Source organism: Microtus ochrogaster, linkage group LG1 (genome assembly GCF_000317375.1).
Source record: "Microtus ochrogaster isolate Prairie Vole_2 linkage group LG1, MicOch1.0, whole genome shotgun sequence".
Classification (NCBI taxonomy): domain Eukaryota; kingdom Metazoa; phylum Chordata; class Mammalia; order Rodentia; family Cricetidae; genus Microtus; species Microtus ochrogaster.
The window spans coordinates 47210911-47230539 of NC_022027.1; the positions used below are offsets into that span (position 1 = coordinate 47210911).

General features: G+C 42.8%; 1 protein-coding gene across 1 annotated transcript in view; it reads left to right on the top strand.

Annotated features, from left to right (window-relative positions):
• The window catches only part of Fras1 (Fraser extracellular matrix complex subunit 1), a 407009-nt gene that overhangs the window by 361581 nt on the left and 25799 nt on the right, over positions 1–19629 (top strand). The window contains exons 57-63 of the mRNA XM_026785092.1: positions 880–1040; positions 2178–2325; positions 7274–7479; positions 12528–12684; positions 14862–15062; positions 17102–17289; positions 18283–18558. Coding sequence (XP_026640893.1) covers positions 880–1040; positions 2178–2325; positions 7274–7479; positions 12528–12684; positions 14862–15062; positions 17102–17289; positions 18283–18558 — 1337 coding nt within the window. The remainder of the gene's footprint in view (positions 1–879; positions 1041–2177; positions 2326–7273; positions 7480–12527; positions 12685–14861; positions 15063–17101; positions 17290–18282; positions 18559–19629) is intronic.

A 19629-nucleotide genomic window follows, 5' to 3' on the forward strand; every position in this document is an offset into this window, starting at 1 on the left:
CAGATTGAGGCCCAGAGAAGTCAAACAAATGGCCTGAGTTTACTCAGCCAGAGACTAGAGAGAGGACTCAGTGTTTAAGAACAGTTATTGCTCTTATTGAGGACCTGGGTTTGGGCCCCAGCACCCACATGGAAGCTCCAGTTCCAGGGGATCCAGGACCCTTTTCTGGTCTCCTTGGATACCAATACACATATACATGTAGACAAAATATTCATACAGTTAAAATAAAAACAAGTAGATAAGTTTCTAAAAAATCTTCATATACATAAAGATATGTGACTTATATTGAGAATATGTTGTTTGATGGGGTTCTCAATCTCTATGGTTATGAGAATTAAATATCTTTAGGGTACTGCACATATGGTGAGCCCAAAAGATGAGGCTTGTTCCTAAGATAATAAGCCTATATGGTTTGAGTAATGATGTGTGCACTGCTAGATAAACAAGAAAATCAACCGAGTTAAAACATTTCATTAAGAACATGCAGCCCCAGGTCCCCTGAGCTCATTACTGGCTTTTCTAGCTGAGGCTCTTATCTTAGCGGTTTTTTCTCCTCAGATAGGCTTGGATTTGGGGTGACAGGTCATGCCTCAGGTGAATGTGAAACCTGCTCTTTCAGAGGGCTATTTTTTTCAGTGCCACCTCCCCCCCAGACCCTCCTGTGAGTCTCCTCTTGACCTTGGGGTCAAGGAAAGGGAGCTATGATGCCTCTCAGCCCTGCTCAGAGGCGCAGAGGAACATGGATAAGGTTGCATTAGACAGAGGGAGTGGGAAAGCCGCCATCACTGTTGTCCTGAGAGATGAGTGTCCTGAGATGCCCGCTGATCTTTTGGTTCAAGGTTGGACATTAAAAAAAAAAACTCTATTACCTTTATCCAGGCACAGTGAAGATTCCAGTTATCCGCCATGGCACTGACCTTTCCACCTTCACATCTGTCTGGTGTGCAACACGACCCTCAGACCCAGCTTCTGCCACTCCAGGAGTTGACTATGTCCCAAGCTCAAGGAAGGTGGAGTTTGGGCCAGGTATCACTGAGCAGGTGAGCCCAAAGCAGTCAAAGCACCTCAAAGTCAAGAGTCTCGTTGTTACCAGTGTATTTTATGTCCTTCTTGCCTTCCTCCCTCCTCCATCCCTCCTTCCCTCCCTACTTCCTCCCTCCTTCTCTCCCTCCCTTCCTTCCTTGAAAACAGATTCTTCCCTCATACACAGTATCCCGACCACAGCTGCCTTCCCTCCACTCCTCCCAGCTCACCCCCCCACCTACCTTCTCCCCCAGATGCACTCCCCCTCTGTCTTTCATTAAAAAAGAGCAGACCTCCCAGGGACAGCCACTAAACACAATGAAACAAAATACAGTAAGACAACGCAAAAGCCCTCACGCCGAAGTTGGGCAAGGTATTATGAGGAAAAGAGTTCTAGGGGCAGGCAAGAGTCAGAAACACACTCACTCCCACTGCCAGGAGTCCCACACAAGCACCAAGCTAGCAGACACACACACAGAGGATGTGGTGCAGACCCTGCAAGCCTTTGCGTGTCCCTTTGGTCTCTGTGAGCCCATGAGAGCCTGCTTCATTGATCAGTTACCGTGTGCTCCTGGAGTCCTCCATCCCTCTAACTCCTACAGTCCCCCGTCTTCCATGGGATTCCTTGAGCTCCAATGGGAGGGACTCAGTGAAGACCTCTACTTTAGACCCTTTCTGCAGAATGTCACTAGTGCAGTTTCTGCCTGCTTTCTGAGTCGCTTCAATATATTAAAATATTACAACATTTTAGTCCTTACTTTCTTTGGAAATAGAGACAAACAGAAGCTGGCATGATGGTCCTTGTTTCTAAAGCTTATAGCCTGAGTTGATCCTTGATACTATCATGATACTATCATGAGTACCCACATGATAGAAAGCAAAAACCATCACCTGCACATTGTCCTCTGATCTTTACACTTTCACCATGGCACACGCGCGTACACACACACACACACACACACTTTGCACAAATTCATGAGAGAATCTTCTTTAGCACCAAATATCCAACGATTGCAAGCTTTATTGATATTGTGAGAATGTGATAATGAGATTATCATTATGAATTTAAATAAAACTAAGCTAGCTTTATGACAATGAAGATGCTAATCTAGGTGTTGCGCCTTATCTGAAGTTTGCTTTGGTCTCTCCTGTAGTACTGCACCTTGACTATCTTGGATGACACACAATATCCAGTGATTGAAGGACTGGAGACATTTGTGGTTTTCCTCAGCTCAGCACAAGGAGCAGAACTGACCAAACCCTTTCAGGCTGTCATTGCAATTAATGACACATTCCAAGACGGTAAGAGATTGAGAATGCCTGCTGGTTTAAAGCCTATTTCTTTATTTTCCTAATTTCCATGTATGTTACATTGTATCTCATCCGTACTTTCACTCATGAAATCTGTATGTACACATATCCATGTACAAATGCATGCATGTGTGCTTGCATAGACATGGAGGAGACAACCACTCATGTTGCCAGTACTCTAGCAGGTTCAGAGAGATGCATAAGTATTAGGCCTTAACTTCAAGAAGTTTCTGTCTGATGTAGCAGGTTTTACAGAGGTGTCTCAGTTCTGGTAGGACTTTAGCCATGGATGATAAAGGAAAGCCTGTTATAAATAGAGAGGTAAGTACAGACAAGTGTGAAATATTCAACAATGCCTATTTGGGGAACTGGAATGCTGACTTCTGCATTGAACAGGACAGCAGGTGAGTAGAGGCATGAACAGGAAGTTGCAGTGAGTCAGGTCCTGTGGGGCCTTATGTCCTGGCCAAAGGGCTTTGCGATGGAAGCAATGTGTGGTCATGAGCAGAAGTGGCACGAGGTTTCTTAGGAAACTAATATTGGCAGTAGTGAAAATCGTATGCACAAGTGGACAGAAGCAGTGTATGACCAAGATCCAGTCACCCCTGAAGACACGGTGTACATAAGTGAGGACAAACATGGTACAAGCAGTAAAGGACCAAACCCAGTCACCTCTGAAGACAAGATGTGCGTGAGAGGGTGAACGTGAAAGCTGCTTCTGAGGGAAGTTAGCACTTTCAGAACATCTGGATCCATAGGTGGGTCCAGAGATTGGAGATTGAGCCATAGTTTCCAAGTGAGGCAAGAGGACTCTCGGCAGCAGCAGCCCCAGTGGCTGATGACAGAGTCAGGGTTGAAAAAAATCCCCCAAAGTAGGAAGAGACGAGCCACAGGATAATGTTTAATGTTTCTATTCATCCTTAAATAGTCATGGATATAGGAGCAAAAACTTCAAATGGCAAAAGATACACTATGAAAAGTTAATCTTCCTCATACTTCACTTCTCAAGTATCCATGCTCCACCCCCCACCAAAACCAATCATTTGATGTGCATTGTTCATGAGGGATATGTGTGTGTTTATGTGTGTATGTGTATTTGCATACATATATGTATCTACATATATATGTAGCAAATCAGTAAGGTATAACTTACATAAATTACAAAGTGTGCACTAGGAGAGTGAACGAGTCCTACAAGCTCTGAAAACAGACATTGGTACACAGTCACCATGGTAAAGATGTTGAGAAGTCCCCACCCCCTGTAGGGTTCGCTCATGCCTTTTGTAGGCAGTCTCTCCCCTAACTGAAGCCCTAGCAACCATGCATCTGCTTCCTGTCCCTGAAGTTTTGCTTTTCCCAGAATGTCATATAGATAAATTCTGTAATCCGGCACACAGGAGATTTTAGTGCATGTTCATTTATTCTTGGCATGTCTATAATTCCTCATATGAACCGGCCAGACTCCAGTAACACATACAATCTTCATTGCACTCTGAGGAACACAGAAAAGTTTTTTATTTTTTCCATTATTTTATTGGTAGGTTTTGGAGTTACAATACTATGAATTTGATATACAAAAAAATGTTTCTGTTCTATTAGGAAGGCTACCACATGGACTTTATATCAAGAATTTACCCCCAGAAAAGAAACCCGGCAGCATACTTTAGTGATTCATTGTAGCCAACAGTATTTTCTTAGGTTGGTCACCTCTCTTCCTGGTGGTCACTGGTTGTTGTTGAGACTATTCATTGTGCACACTTTTGGGTACAGAGGTTTTACACACACTGCGCCTGACCTTCACAGTAGCCATTCAAGTTGTGACACTGAGATTTGAATAGTGTGTGTAAGACCACGTGAAGAGATGCAGAGGCAAAAAGTCAGATCTGAGCCATCCTGTTCTGTCTTCTGGTTCCATCCCCCGCCTTGCGGTCTTTCCCCATGCAATTTTAGCTGGAATCCCCCCTCTTGGAGGCAATGTCTGCTCACTTGAGAACCGTATAAAATCAGTCTTTGCCTCCCAGAGGCAACCGCTCACCTTTCTGATGCGATTGCTCACATTTCTGATGCAATCTCGGGCACTTTTCTCTTTTGCTACTGTGCTAAATTCAGGACCCTAAATAATTTAGGTTTTCTTGGTTTTATTTACCTTGTCTGAATTAGATTCTAATGTGCATATGAGTATTACTGGCAGATGAGAAAGATCTTGTAGCCTCTGTACCCTGTGCATACAGCAGAGTAGTCCTTACTCATTCATTAACTCCAAAGAATCCGAGATGGGATTGCTGTTAACTCTCCAACTTAACCATTGCCTGAAAAGAGGCCACCACATAGCAGGCATTGTTATCGCATTCACTTTGTCAGTGACCAAAAAGATGAGCAGAATAATAAATAGTGTCGACGGAACATTTTGTGTGCCTGAATATGGTGCTCAATATTGTATCAGTAATAGAGAACAGAGTCCTGTGTTTTATTTCCAGATCTAAGACTTATGCAAATAAATATGTTAGTCATGTAAAACCAATGTGCTAAGAGAGCTACTATGTGATACATGCATTATGTCCATTGCAAGCCCACGTGCTTTGGGGAATACTCTCTTTATGCATCTACGCACCCCAACAGAAAAAAGAAAGGGCCCCTGAAATCCTGGAAAATCCATCCCGCTGGTCACTGCTGCCTCTTTCTAGGACTGCACTGCCCTGAGAGACAGTTGACAGATGGCATCAGTATGTATGAGAGCCCTAAACACAAAGCCATCACCATGCACAGCGTCTTCTACTGTCTTGCGTTGTCTCTTGCCAACCTCCTGGTGGATGTTTCCAAAAGACAAGGAGGTGTTTATTCATTTATTTTTTCCGTGCAGACAGGAGTGTCCATGTCTCCAACCTCCAACATATAGGGACAGAAGTGACAGTGAATATCTTGTCACAGATGGAGAGAGAAGAGTGTTTACAGCTCTGTAAGAATCTGGGGCTGATTAATACATGAGAAAATATGACCACTTCAGCCCTTAGCTTTCACCTCTGGCATGAGACATGCCAGGCCAGTCTGAAGCTTTTGACACATGCCAAGAGCAACACAGCCTACCTCTTGTTTTGTTCTCCCCATGGCAACACACCTCTGTTGGTGTCAAACACCTTGCACTGGGTGACAGACCCCTACATGGTTAAGATGTAGTCACTAATTTTCACTTAGGAGTAGTGCCATTTGAGGAGGAGTCTACTATCTTTTTGTGAGGTTATCATTGATACCAATAGGCTCAGTTCTGATAATAGGATGGGTTTGTCCTTCCTACATTCAACCCTTTTAAGCTAGAGTCAATTGAAGGCAAACAGATCTTTCTAGGTACGAGCTTGCAGAGAGGTGAGCTGCTCCCAGCACCTCTTTCTTTAGGTTTGGGAGGACACGTGCAGAATGCAGCCAAGAGAGTGATGATGGGGGTGTTGGGGATGCTTTCCTGCAGCTCTGAACACATAATTCATCTCAGGAGGCTTTGACATCTGACTCCTGGCACTGTTCATGGAGAAACTGATAACCCGCAGTCAAGCATGCTGGGCTTGGGGAAATGTCTCAATGCAGAGCATCACCATGGGCACTGGGGCAGCAGAGAGGGAAAGAATTCCCTGGATGAAGAAGCATGAATCTGGCGGCACATGCAATTCAAAATATGTTCAACCTACTGTATTTGATTGACTCCTGTGGACCCTGAGTGTCATGTCTGTGTTACCTTTTGAAAGCCAGTCCCCTCAGCCTCCTTTGAGAGGCTCATATTTTTGCTTTGCAAGTTTAAAACCCCCACATTCAGAAAGTCTATGTAATTTGCCTTGTCATGCAGCCAGTATGGAAAGTCAAGCCCATTTCCTCTAATCCCTTTGTTTCCAGCCACCATTCTTTGGGCTCCTTTCTAAAGTCAAAAAGATCATCAGGTTTCAGGGAGCAGCTAACTCGCAGCTAACTCCATAGCTTGAGTCACAACTAAATTACAACCTGTGAAATGCAACACATACACACATGCATGTACAAACACACATACACACATGCATACACACACACACACACATATATATATATATATAATAAGATTATCAGGTTTCAGAGAGCAGCTAACTCCATAGCTCTAGTCACAACTCAGTTACAACCTGTGAAATTCAATACATACACACATGCATATATATACACACACATCACACATACACACACACGCATGCACATACACACACACACACACACACACACACATATATATAGTAAGATTATCAGGTTTCAGAGAGCAGGTAACTCCATATATCTAGTCACAACTCAGTTACAACCTGTGAAATTCAACACACAAACACATGCATGTACATACATACACACGCATGCATGCATGCATGCAAATACATATACACAACACACACACACATATATATATATATATGTATGTATATATAGTTTGGTCCAAATAAGCTGGACCCATATGGAATTTCTTTGTAGTATTTATTTACTGTTGTTACTAACTTTGGAGAAAAATCTAGATCACTGACTTAACTTTTAAGTAACATCTGGCAACAACAACAAAACAAAGAAAACTCAAAGCCTCTTAAATGGATCGAGCCTGTTTGGTTATTTGTTTTGTTTTGTTTTTCATTATTAGCATCTCTACTCTTTCCTAGTGTCTCCCTGAACCCAGGACCTGTATGAGGGGCCTAAATTGTCACCAACTTTGTTTTTTTTTCTTGTATCCATAGGAGGAAAGTGGGCAAAGTGGCATATTCAAACCATTGTCGTATTGTTTTTGTGTGTGTCACTTGTTTGTATTGGAGTGAGGGCCACAACCATGCTTGAGGTCCCCTTAGCGTTTGCGCTCTGCCATCCTGGGTTGGCTGTTAGTGGAGCGCCACTGTGGTTGCTGTGTCTTCTGTCTCCCACTGACGAGGCCCCCATCTTCCCATCCCTTGCCCAGTTCCCAGCATGCAGTTTGCTAAGGATTTGCTTCTGGTGAAGGAGAAGGAGGGTGTCCTGCACGTTCCTGTCGTCCGGAGTGGGGACCTGAGCTATGAGTCATCCGTGAGGTGCTACACTCAGAGCCACTCCGCTCAGGTCATGGAGGACTTTGAGGAGAGAAGGGATGCAGACTCTTCCCGGATTACATTCCTGAAAGGGGAGAAGGTAAGTGAGTGCATGGTGGCTAACAGTGACGTTCTCTCCTTGCAGCCTTGATCTGTCCACGAGGTAAATGAGATATGACCTAGCTCTTATAGTTCTTTACAAATCGACAAAATTACTAATAATGCCACCTATTCCACTTGGCTGTCTTCTTTTGTCTTTGGTTATAGTCAAACAATACAATATTGGTTAACCTGGGAAGCATAGATGGAACCCAACAGAACCAAATATAGACCTCTTAGTCTGAAACTGTAATAGAGAAACCTCACCCAATGTTCCAACAGTGAAAGGGAGTTCTCTGTTGTCAAGGTCTTTGTCCCAGGGCAAATAGATCCCAACACAGGAGCCAAGAGGCCTGCACTACACAGCCTCAAGTATTGTCTGGACAGTGGACATAGTAACTGCTCATCCTTTTCAGTTAACTTAAAGTAACTCTCAAGAGAGAAACTCATTGTCTCTCATATATAACCGCCTCTGAATCTCATTGTAATCTCTGAGGTGTGACCGAAAGAACTGCACTAACCATTTTCAAGTCTCAGTTTCCATGCAGAGTCAGGTGTGTGCACTCTTTATTCAAGGCACATAATCCTCATTCTATGCAATGCTCCTCCCATGTTTTTTCTGAGTTTCTTATTTTCTTCCTCATCTATTGTGTCTGGTCCGTATCTCCTATCTGATTTCTTTTCTCTCGAAGTGTTTTGGTTTTGTTCTGTTATGGGTCAGTTGTTAAGAGTCCTTGCTACTCTTCCCGGAGACCTGAATATAGTTTCTCACACCCATGTCAGGAAGTCACAACTAACCTTAACTCCACCCTCGAGGGATCTAACTCCCTCTTCTAGCCTCCACGGATTCACACACACACACGCACACACACACACACACACACACACATACATAAATATAATTTAAAGTAATCTTTTTAAACGTTCTTTGTTTTTCCTACATGATCTATTATTTATAAAACATTATTCTCTATTTAGTCTTCTGCTGTTTTGCAGCATTTTGTCTCACATTCTGCCTGTGTCTTTTAGATCCATATCTAATCTGGCACTTGTCTGTTGTATAATGCTTCATGTCATGTACCTGCTCTGTTTCACTCATGATGCTCAGGAACAGTAAGGAGCCTCAGTGGCCACACCAGATAGCTTCGTAGCTATGTCACCGCAAGCTACGTCCTTACAGTGTTGCAGTGTCCGTCCTTACAGGTGTGCACTTCCAAGACCTGAGTGAGAATTTCTTTAGAGATTTATCTTCAGGGACAAACTGCTAGGATGTGCATATACTACATTAGATAAAGAATGCCGGAGAAGTTTCCAGAACATCCCTGGAAGTGTATGAAGACTGTGATCAGTCTGTATCCTCTCCTGCAATAGCATTACTTGTCCTTTCTGTTTTTGTAGAATGATAAAAATAAAGCAGATGTCATTCTGCTTTGTGTTTCTCTGCTACTGTTTTACGTGACCGCTTAGTGGATGTCTTGGTTAGCATTTCTACTGCTGTTATAACATGCCATGACCCACAGCAACTTGGAAACTTGGAGAGGAAAGGGTTTACTTCATCTTACAGCTTACAGTCCATTATCCAGGGAAGTCAAGGCAGGAACTGATGCAAAGGCTATGGAGGAATAATGATTACTGGCTTGCTTTTCATGACTTGCTCATAACCAGCCAGGACCACCTGCCCAGAGTTGACACCACCCTCAGCGAAGATGATACTTCACAGGCTTGCCTATTGGCCAGTCCTATGGAGGTATTTTCTCAACTGAGAGACCCTCTTTCCAAATTACTTTAACTTGTATAAGTTGACAAAAAAAAAAAAACTGGCTGGTAAAATTAATCCCCTGTCAGCTCGACACATGAACACATCATTATTCAACTAGAACCTTTCCTTTGTTGAAAAGATGGCATGGTAATATTAATATCAAAATATAAAGTATTCTTTTAAAAGTCCCACATTCTTAAGAATTGAAACACTTTAAAAGCTCAATCCCTTTAAAACATCCAAGGTCTCTTTCAAAGTTCAGTTTCTGCAAGATATGCAAAGTTTCTCGATAATTTCAGTGTCGAGTGTCAAAATAAAAGATAGGTCAAATACTTTTCTTACTCCAAAAGGGAAAAAACAGGACACAGCTACAGTCAGAACAAAGCAAGACCTCAATTCCACAGTGTGGAAAGTTCAGTGCTTGACATCTGAGACACACTCCCAGTCCTCTGAGTCCACGGCACACACAGCTTGTCTTCTCGGCTCAGACCAGCTCCACTCCCAAGCTGGTGCTGTCCTTAGCAGTGACCCCATGACACTGGTATCTCTAAAATGTTGCATCACCACTGTGACAGGGCTGAAACTTCCCCAAAAGTCCTGCCTGGTCTCCCTCCTAAACTCTGACCCTGCCACATAGCACCAAGCTTCAACTTCTTTCCATGACCCCTTCAATGCTTGTACTGCGGTTGAGGTTGCTTGCTTCTTCACCAGTGGTTTCTCCTGGCCTCTCAGGGTGTCAAGCCTCAGATGCTGTACATGACCCTTTCTTGCCTTCAAAACCAGCACTGCCTGGGAGACTCTCATGTCTTCCATGTTCAGTCACCAGCACAAAGGCCAGCCTTGGTTTCTCTGGACCACAGCTTCGTGTGCTGACCCTGAGGAAATACTTCCAAAGATCTCACCTCAGTGATGCTGGTCTCTTCTTAGTCACAGCTGATTCTTCAGCCCTAGCTGGCCAGTATCAGTTGTCCTAGCAAAGCCAAGGTTTTATTTTAGTGGTTCTGAATTCAAAATATCACATAAATGGCCTTAACAAGCAAGGCCTCCATCATCTGCCCTGCTCTCGGCATTGCCTTCCGTGTTCTCAGAGTAATAGCTCGTTACGCTCTGAGCACTCAATGGCTTTTCTAGCCCAAGGTTCCAAAGTCTTTCCACAATTCTCCCGAAACTCATGGTCAGGTCTGTCATATCAATACCCCACTTCTGGTTCCAGCTTCTTCGTTAGGGTTTTATATTGATGTGCTACAACACCATGACCCAAACCAACTTTAACCATTTTTTTTTACTTACCCAAAATTTTTATTTGTGTTATAATAAATATTAAATTGCCATAATATACTTGAATTTTATCAATTTAGAAATCACTATGATAGGGGCTGGAGAGATGGCTCAGCAGTTAAGAGCATTGGCTGCTCTCTCAGAGGACCCAGGTTCAAGTCTCAGTACCCATGCAGCACCTCACAACTGTCTGTAACTCAAGTTCTAGTGGATCCAGCTCTCTTACCAGACATACATGCAGGCCAAACACTAATGCACATAGATATTTAAAAATAAAACAAACTACTTAAAAAGGAAGTTACTATGATAATATAAAATTAGAAGCAAGGATGTGTTCTAATATAATTTATGTTAATGTTATAGTTTAGTGGCTATTAAGACATAAGGATATTTGCTAACTCCAAATTTTAAACTACATATAGGAACATTTCTTTCTCATCTACTTTTGCATTTATATGAGTGTACAAAAGAAAATAAAGAACATTTCTTGTCCCTTCTCCTGCTGTTTTCTTTAACTCCTAAATTCAAGAAATAATAATATAAATGAGACTCACAAGTGGTTTAGACTGTTTTTTATCTATAACTTCAATTTTAATTTTTTATGGTTATATACTTCCTTTTTAAAAATGTTTTTAAAATTAGCCATAATGTTCCTAGCTGACAGAAGTGTCCCATTTTGATGTAACCAAATATATCAAAGTCTTGTTAATCCTTTGACTCTTAGCCTGAGAAGATGTGACCTGCTACAGAGTTCTTCCTACTGTGCTCATCTTCACTACAAAAAGGAAATCCAAAGCCACAAAGAGTCATGACTCAGAGGCTGGTGCTGGGTTTGGCAACCTGAGTGTAGAGGCGTGGACAAACACTGCTGATGCATTCCTGAGCTCTGAGTCTGCACTTCTGCATTTGTTTTCAGCTCAAAAAAAAAAAATCCAAGAAATAGCTTTTCATTTAATAGAAGAGATTGAATAGACCGCTCACTACCCACTCTACAATCCGTGATAATTCCTCGGCACACTCAGATTGAAAAGTCACTACTGAATTCATATATTCTATGATAAATTCTTACCGTAGGGAAGATGTTGTAGGGAAGAGTCTTTCTTGAGAAACGTGAAACGATGTTCATGGGGAAGTCTTGGATTTAGCGTGATTTGAGAAGTATGGTTTAGAACTCCTTCCTGCCCACACACAGTCTGTGAAAGACAGTTGGGTAGTAAATTTGAAATGGTCAGGCAATGATATCCCACATCCCATCACATGAATCTATTGCTGAGGTTTCTGTATGTAAAAAAAATATGATTTGGTTTTTTTTATTCTCAGAAACAAGGTCCTCAGTGGAGAATATTCAGTTTGATGAATGCTCGGTTTCTTATTCTCAGAAACAAGGTCCTCAGTGGAGAATATTCAGTTTGAGAAATGCTCGGTTTCCTACTTCCACCAAGAACTTGGGTTCTGGTCCCAGTTTTTCATCCTCTAGTGTTCAGACGAAATGCTATGTGGTAGAAAATGTAAAATCTTCAGCGTTTCAAGTTATGTTTAGCTTAAGATGGTGTCTTTCTGAATTCCTTAAGAAGTTATTTCATTTTCACAAAGGAAAGGGAGTTTATTCAACCACCAGGATGAAGAGCCTTATGCCGATTCCCATCATTAGACTTCCGCCCTTTATAACATGTTCAGATGTCTTCATTTGTCCAGACACCATGTGGGAAAGCACACCAGTATTTGCATGTGTGTTTTGGTGGGCTGTTGCTTGTATTGGCTTGGTTTTCATAAATTAATCACCAAGATTTCAAGTGATTTGGAATGTCTTTATAATGCAAGCCTTACCATATAGGTACATCCTACTCAGGTACAAACCACTAGAATTACAAATTTATTTTATACATGAAAACATTGAGATGCTTTTGAGTCTGCAAATTCTCTCTACAAAGAGAGAAAATTATCATCTAAGAAAACCGCCTATCATGGGTCTCTTCCTACAAGGCTGAGTATGTCTTGTGTGTTGGTCGTAGGTGAAGAACTGCACTGTCTACATCCATGATGACTCCATGTTTGAGCCTGAGGAGCAGTTCAGGGTCCATCTTGGCCATCCTCTCGGGAACCACTGGAGTGGAGCCAGAGTCGGGAAGATCAGCGTGGCCACTGTCACCATATCCAATGACGAAGATGGTAAGAGCAGAGAATGCCTTTTTAGCCCTCTGAGGTTGCTAGGACATGAACAGAGGGCTTACGAATGATATTAGTGTTTTGAAAGGGAAAGAGCTAGAAAAGTGCCTATGGACGGCAACCTCTGAATATTTTTTGTAGAATGCTTGTAACAAAGAGTCACCTTCTGTGGGGCCCTGGAAGTTCACAGGAACCCTTCATCTCATCATTCCCTACATTGTCACAGATAGAGAACAGATATGGTTCAAAGCTAGAACCGGGATCTTAGAGCGGAAAATAAAAACCATGTAAGTTGCTCCAGGTCTGGAAGGGGGCTGGAAATACCAGCAGACATCATTGAGAACTGATCCGAAACAGTGCTGTCTTCCTGGTAAAGTCTGATTTCCGATTGACTCCTCACACTGACAGAAACAAACCTTAAATTCTAACATCACGTGACCAGCAGAGTGACCAGACACCCAAGGAATACAGCACCTGTTTTTTAATGAAAACATCATTACTTTTATGAAAACAGATGTGAAAAAGCAGAGCCTACACAAAGTACTTAATTTGCATCTTTGCTACACAGCTCTAAGCAACAACACTGGATGAGAACCTTGATTTTTGCAGGATTCTAGGGTCTGCATTCTTAACTACTCTGAGAGTGTGGTAAACCTCCTAGGATCCTAATGAAAAGTCAGGAGCCATCTGGGACATCAATAAGGAAAGCTGGCCTTGGGGCTGGGAAGATAGTTCAGGTGGTAAAGTGCTTGACCCTCGAGCATAAGGGTCAAAACATGAATTCAATACCCAACATCCACATAAAAAGCCAGACCTGTGGAAGTGAAAGCAGGATAAGCCCTGGGGTTTTCAGCGTTCCTTGCCTAGTTGGTAAGCCCCAGGTTCCAATGAGAGATCCTGCCTCAGAAAAAAACTAGATGGCTATTGATGTCACCTGAGTTGACATCTTGCCTCTACATGCACACAACCACACACACACACACACACACACACAGTGTCTTGTAGTTGAATTAGTCCCGTATACAAACCTAGGTTCAGCCCCCAAGGTGAACCTTTCTCAGACTCGAAGAAAACACAACAATCAAGAATCAGCAAGATTGAGACTGGAAGGTCCTCAGTGGGTAAGAGCAATGGCTGCTCTTGCAGACAGCTGAAGTTCAGTTGCCAGCAGCCACTTGAAGCAGCTCACAGATGCCTGTAATTCCAGACACAAGAGACCCAACGCTTGTGTCTGACCTCTTGGGCACCTGCACAGTGTATGCATATACATGAATACAGATAAAAGAAAAGGATTCAAACAGAAGGTAATAAATTCAGCCCATTCAGCAGTGTTCCAATGTTTCAAAGACCTTCTCACCTAAAACTAAAACTTTCTGGAAAACAAAAAAAACAGAGATGAGAAACTTCTAAAATATTCTGTAATGTGCTAAGATGATTATAAAATTAAAAACTGCTCTCAATTTTCCCATCATCTTATCTTCTTTTCTGGCATCATTTTAGCCTTCCTTTCGTCATGAAATTTGAATTCATGGGATAAAAATGAATATTATTATTAATCATTTTCCAGCAACAATAGTGTCTCAGACATTGTGTCAAGAAAGCTTGTGCTCCTAAGCTAACTATACTAACTGAAATAAATATTGAGATCTTTGGAAAGGCTAGCATAGGGACGATCAAAACACAGACAGCAGTCTGAAGGCCCAGGAGTAAAACATGGAGTTAGCTCACTTAAGGAATATCTAAATGAGATACCTTATAAACCATAAAAACTTGCAGCTTATAACTAAAAAGTTTATTTATGCAATCAATCAATAGATATTTATTGAGTGCCTATGTCCCAGTCACTTGATAAATTGTGCAAATTTTAATTTTAAAAGCTTTAGTTTAAAAACATTCTTTGAACTACAATGTCATAGTGGAAGCTTGGCTATCAAACATTTTAAAGTCTTATTTTTTGGTTTTAATAAGAATCATGTGATATATAATTCCTACAGGAACCCAGATGAGTTCCTTTGTCTAAAACGTTACTGAGGGGTAAATGCTGGTGATTTTTATGACTGCTAGCCACTTGGCCGTGGTACTGTGAACGCTCTCTCTGGTCCATAGAAGCTGGTTCCCTCAGAGTCTGATCCTTTGAGCTATTCTAACTTGCTCTTATTCTCCTGCCCACGTTGCCTTAGCCCCTACCATTGAATTTGAAGAGGCTGCTTACCAAGTCCGGGAACCTGCGGGGCCAGATGCCATTGCAGTTCTGAGCATCAAGGTCATCCGCAGAGGTGATCAGAACAGGACTTCGAAGATCCGCTGTAGCACACGCGATGGCTCTGCCCAGTCTGGTGTGGATTACCACCCCAAGAGCCGAGTCTTGAAATTCAGTCCTGGTAAGTGAGGGCCAGTGTCAGTCTTTGGGTTTTCTTTTTTCTTGTTTTTATGCTAGCATTTACTGGTTATACATAATAATAGATTTTATTATGCTATTTTTATAACTGTATATAATGCATTTTGATCATATCCACCCCTCACCGCATTGTCCTTTCTTGTCCCTCCCATTCCCACCAGTCTAGTTTATAGGGATATTTTTGTTTTTGTTGTTTTTTGTTTGTTTACTTTTTGTTTTGTGTTTTTTTTTTTTTTTTTTTTTTTTGAGAGACAGGATTTCTCTGTGTAACCCTGGCTGTCCTGGAACTTGCTCTGTAGACCACATTAACCTCAAACTTACAAACTTCCACTTGTCTCTGCCTTCCAAGTGCTGGCATTAAAGGCATGCACCACTACTACCAGCTGGGGTTTTCTTAGTGGAGAGGAAAACATGTTATATTTGAATACAGAATTAGGATAAAATATTGAATTAGAATGTACTAGCTTCAATAGAATAAAACATTTACTAAAATTTGAGATTGCAGGTAAAAAAATTAGCTAGTTATAAATAAAAGTACCCATTCATAAAACACACTGGGCATTTGGTTTTATTTGAAAGGACTTTTGTTAGCTTTTTGTTTAGTTGGGTGAAGCAACACTCAGTTTTAAATACAGATATATGGTAGAAATGCTGTTCTGATCCCTTTAGGGCTTACCAAAGTCTGAAAGACATAATAACAATGTGCAAATGGTTTTACATCTACTGGGAAATAGGATAGCCTGTCACAAGTTTCCAAAAATACTTTATCCTAGAGACAAAAACAGTGATAGGTCTGGGAAGGGAGAACCACAAGAACCCAGTCGTGACCATTTGACTCTCTGATGCATTGATTTGGTAGAGGAAATGGATAGTGATTCCTGCAGCTCACAGACCTTGCTGGAGCTTTATGGGGCTCTCTGCTGTCTTACTCAGGGCTACTATCGCTATGATGAAACTCCATGACCTAAAGCAAGCTGAGGAGGGGCGGGTTTACTTGGTTTTCAATTCCACATCATAGTCCATCACTGAAAGAAGTCAGGGAAGGAAGCTAGAGGCAGGAGCTGATGCAGAAGCCATGGAGGGGTGCTGCTTACTGACTTGCTCCCTGTGGCTTGCTCAGCCTACTTCTAGAACCCAGGACCACCAGCCCGAGAACGGCCCCACCCACATTCAGTGGCCCTGCCATATCAATCACTAACTAAGAAAATACACTACAGGCTTGCCTGCAGCCGGATCTTATGGAGGAATCTTCTCAACTGAGGCTTTCTCCTCTGCAGTGATTTTAGCTTGTGTCCAGTTGACATAGAACTAGGCAGCCCAGCTTCCATCTTTTTTTGTGTCCAGCTGGTGTTTGCTGGAACCGTAGCCAGCCTTCCACATCTGCGTTACTGTTCCTTACTCTTTATTTTTTGCTGCCTAAGAACCTGAAAGGAGAATGGGTCAGAAGCAGCATGGACCAGATGTGAGAGGGAGGGGAAGAAAGGTCCTTATTGCCCTGCACTTCACAAGAGATGGTGTGAACTTCTAAAGCCATCGCCTGCCTCTTTCCAGCATCTGGTCCTCTGTGTTATTATCTTTGCAAAGCCTGGCCTGGTAGACAGCCTGTGGGCCTTTGCCTAGAAGGGCCTCTGTGCGCGAGCCTTACAGTCACATGAGAGCTCGTGTGTAAGTGTAAAAGGGAAAGAAAAATTAAGCAAAAAGAAAAAAAGAAAAGAGTAACCAGGATGAAGTGTACTTTGGATCATGGATTTTTATTACAGCCAGGCTGTGTCAGGCAGGGGCCATTAATCCTTATGTGGTGTTGAATAGTAAATCTGCAAGCCAAGTCTCTACCACAGGTAGAATTTGGTCTATAAAACAGCCTCCACTTGAGATGGGTCTGCGTGATTAGCAGACATTGCATCTGTGAGGGGCCCCTGAAAGGACAGGGCATATTTCAATGTGATGTCTGAGCCAGGCCAGCCTGCGCTCTCTTGAGTGCGTGACCTCACCTTTGCTCCTTTTGTTCTGTCCTTGGTAAAGGTGTGGATCATATCTTCTTCAAAGTCGAGATCCTGTCCAACGAAGATCGAGAATGGCATGAATCCTTTTCTCTAGTCCTTGGCCCAGATGATCCCGTGGAAGCAGTGCTTGGGGACATGACCACTACAACTGTGACGATTCTAGACCAAGAGGCAGCAGGAAGTCTCATATTGCCAGCACCACCCATTGTGAGTTGCTTGCTCCAAAGGATGGCTAGTTTTGTGTCTCAGCGGCCTTTAATTGAGAACTGAGGATAGATCCAGCGTGCGCGTCTTCGTTTTTGGCACTGTGCCAAAGGGGTCTCTCTACCTACCCACTTACCCCCTACAGAGAATAGCGGACCATGTCTGGAAACATTTCTGCTTGGCACCCTTCAGTGCACAGCATGGCCCCCAACAACAAAAAGCAGTTATTTGGTGCAAATACTGATAGGGTGAAGGGTGGAGGAGCTCATTCCTGATGCAAGACCCAAGCCATCACCATATTGATTGGATAAAGATAGAGAGTGCAATTCGGTTATCTTCTCATTGCTCTGGTGGGCAGAGTAAGAAAGCAATACTACTATACGTATCTATCATCCTCCACACTTAGCACACAGAATTAAGTACACGTGGAGATGTGGTAACATGTTTCTCAGTTTGGGCAGAATAGAATGAGCGCCACTAATAAGACAATGTCCAAAGGTGGCCACCAGTGGACCCTGAATCCATGAGTCAAGTAATCAGAACTACTCTTCCAAATTCCCCTAACTCGTCTCTTACGTATTAGAAGAGATGAGCATTTCAAATTTTTTCTCTTGTTTGACTATGAAACAAATACGCTACCTTCGTTATTATTATTTTTTTTCTGTCCTGGACAAGCATGCCCCTCTGCACCATTAACAGTTTAATGCAACTCCATTAGCAGCTGCTGTTTGTAACAGAATCTGCTATCCAATGTGTAAAAGAATTAAAGTATATTTTTCTCATAAGATTTAAGACTCCGGTTTCTGGAATGCAGCTGATATGTTAAGAAGGCTTCTGGGGGGGGGGTTTCCTCCACATATAGTGCCTTCATCTTTGCCTGGCAAGGAACTACCGTTTCCCTAGGAGTTAAGAGGTTGTGTGGTCTCTGAAGGTTGCCATAGTTCCCTGATCTTCATGTTCCTCAACCCAACCTGAAACTCTACTGCTTTCTCCTAGGTTGTCACCCTCGCTGACTATGATCATGTGGAAGAGGTTTCTAAGGAAGGAGTCAAGAAAGCCCCGTCTCCAGGCTACCCGCTGGTCTGTGTCACACCCTGTGACCCCCACTTCCCTAGGTATGCCATCATGAAGGACCGCTGCAGCGAGGCTGGCATCAACCAAACATCTGTGCAGTTCAGCTGGGAAGTGGCAGCGCCCACGGATGGCAACGGGGCCCGGTCTCCCTTTGAGACCATCACTGATAACACACCGTTCACCAGCGTCAACCACAAGGTAAGGCAGGCCGAACCCAAATCAGGAAGGAAAGAGTTGGTGTCTCTCCTGTCAAATCCCATGAGTCCATGCGTGGCATTTGGAGTGAAACCAATAATCAGGCTAGGCTTAGATGCTAGACAAAGTAAAGAGGTACAATCGAAAGAGAGCTAAGCCAGTCGTCTGCTGGCCTGTTTACAAATCCCAGGTCTGCCCACCTTTCGGCCACTTAACATAAAGTCGTTCTTTGACCTGTCTTAGCCTCCTGATCTGTAGACTATTTCCTCCTCTTGGCCACTTGACAAGATCACTGACCAGTGTGGCTTATAAAAGATCAGGCTTGTCCAAGATTCCAGGTGGGTGCCATTAAGTGATTCCTTTTTATGTTCATTTTAATCATTCACTAAGTATTTGGATATAAACTTTTTGGGGATTCAGATTTCTCCCACATTTACAAAGCCCTGTGGGGGGACAGGAAAAGAAGCTCCTAGATGGAGCACACCTACACCCCACCCACCGCACACCAGAGAGCAGAGACTCCTCTGTTTGCCCAGACTTGGGAAGACGTGTCCCACAGCAGATATCCTCACCCACCAGGGATACGGTTTTTGTTTGTTTTTAAGACAGTCAAGACTCGGTCTCAATGCAGACTCTAGCTGACTGACACATAGCAAAATGTCTATTCATTTTCTCTGTAACTCCTTTCCTGACTTCTTTTGGGCCTCTGAGATTATTTTCAGACTGTGTTTCTTGAAGAACAGGGTTACTTACAGCCACTGTCATCGGCCCCACTTACAAAGACTGGGAAATCTGTTCTTTTGCAATATAGCACAAATTTAAATCACCTTCTGCGTTATTAAAATTTTAAGGGCTTAAGAAATGCTTCTGAGATAGAGCTCTTGCTATACACACACGAGAACCTGTGTTTGAATCTCAAGAACCCACGTAAAACTGGGCATGGAGGCCAGCTCATCATTTCAGTGACCCTATGGTGAAGTGGGCGGTGGGAACAAGAATATCCCTGGAATCTTATTAGCCTGGAGTGTGCCGGACAGTGACAAACAACAGAGAGAGAGAGAGAGAGAGAGAGAG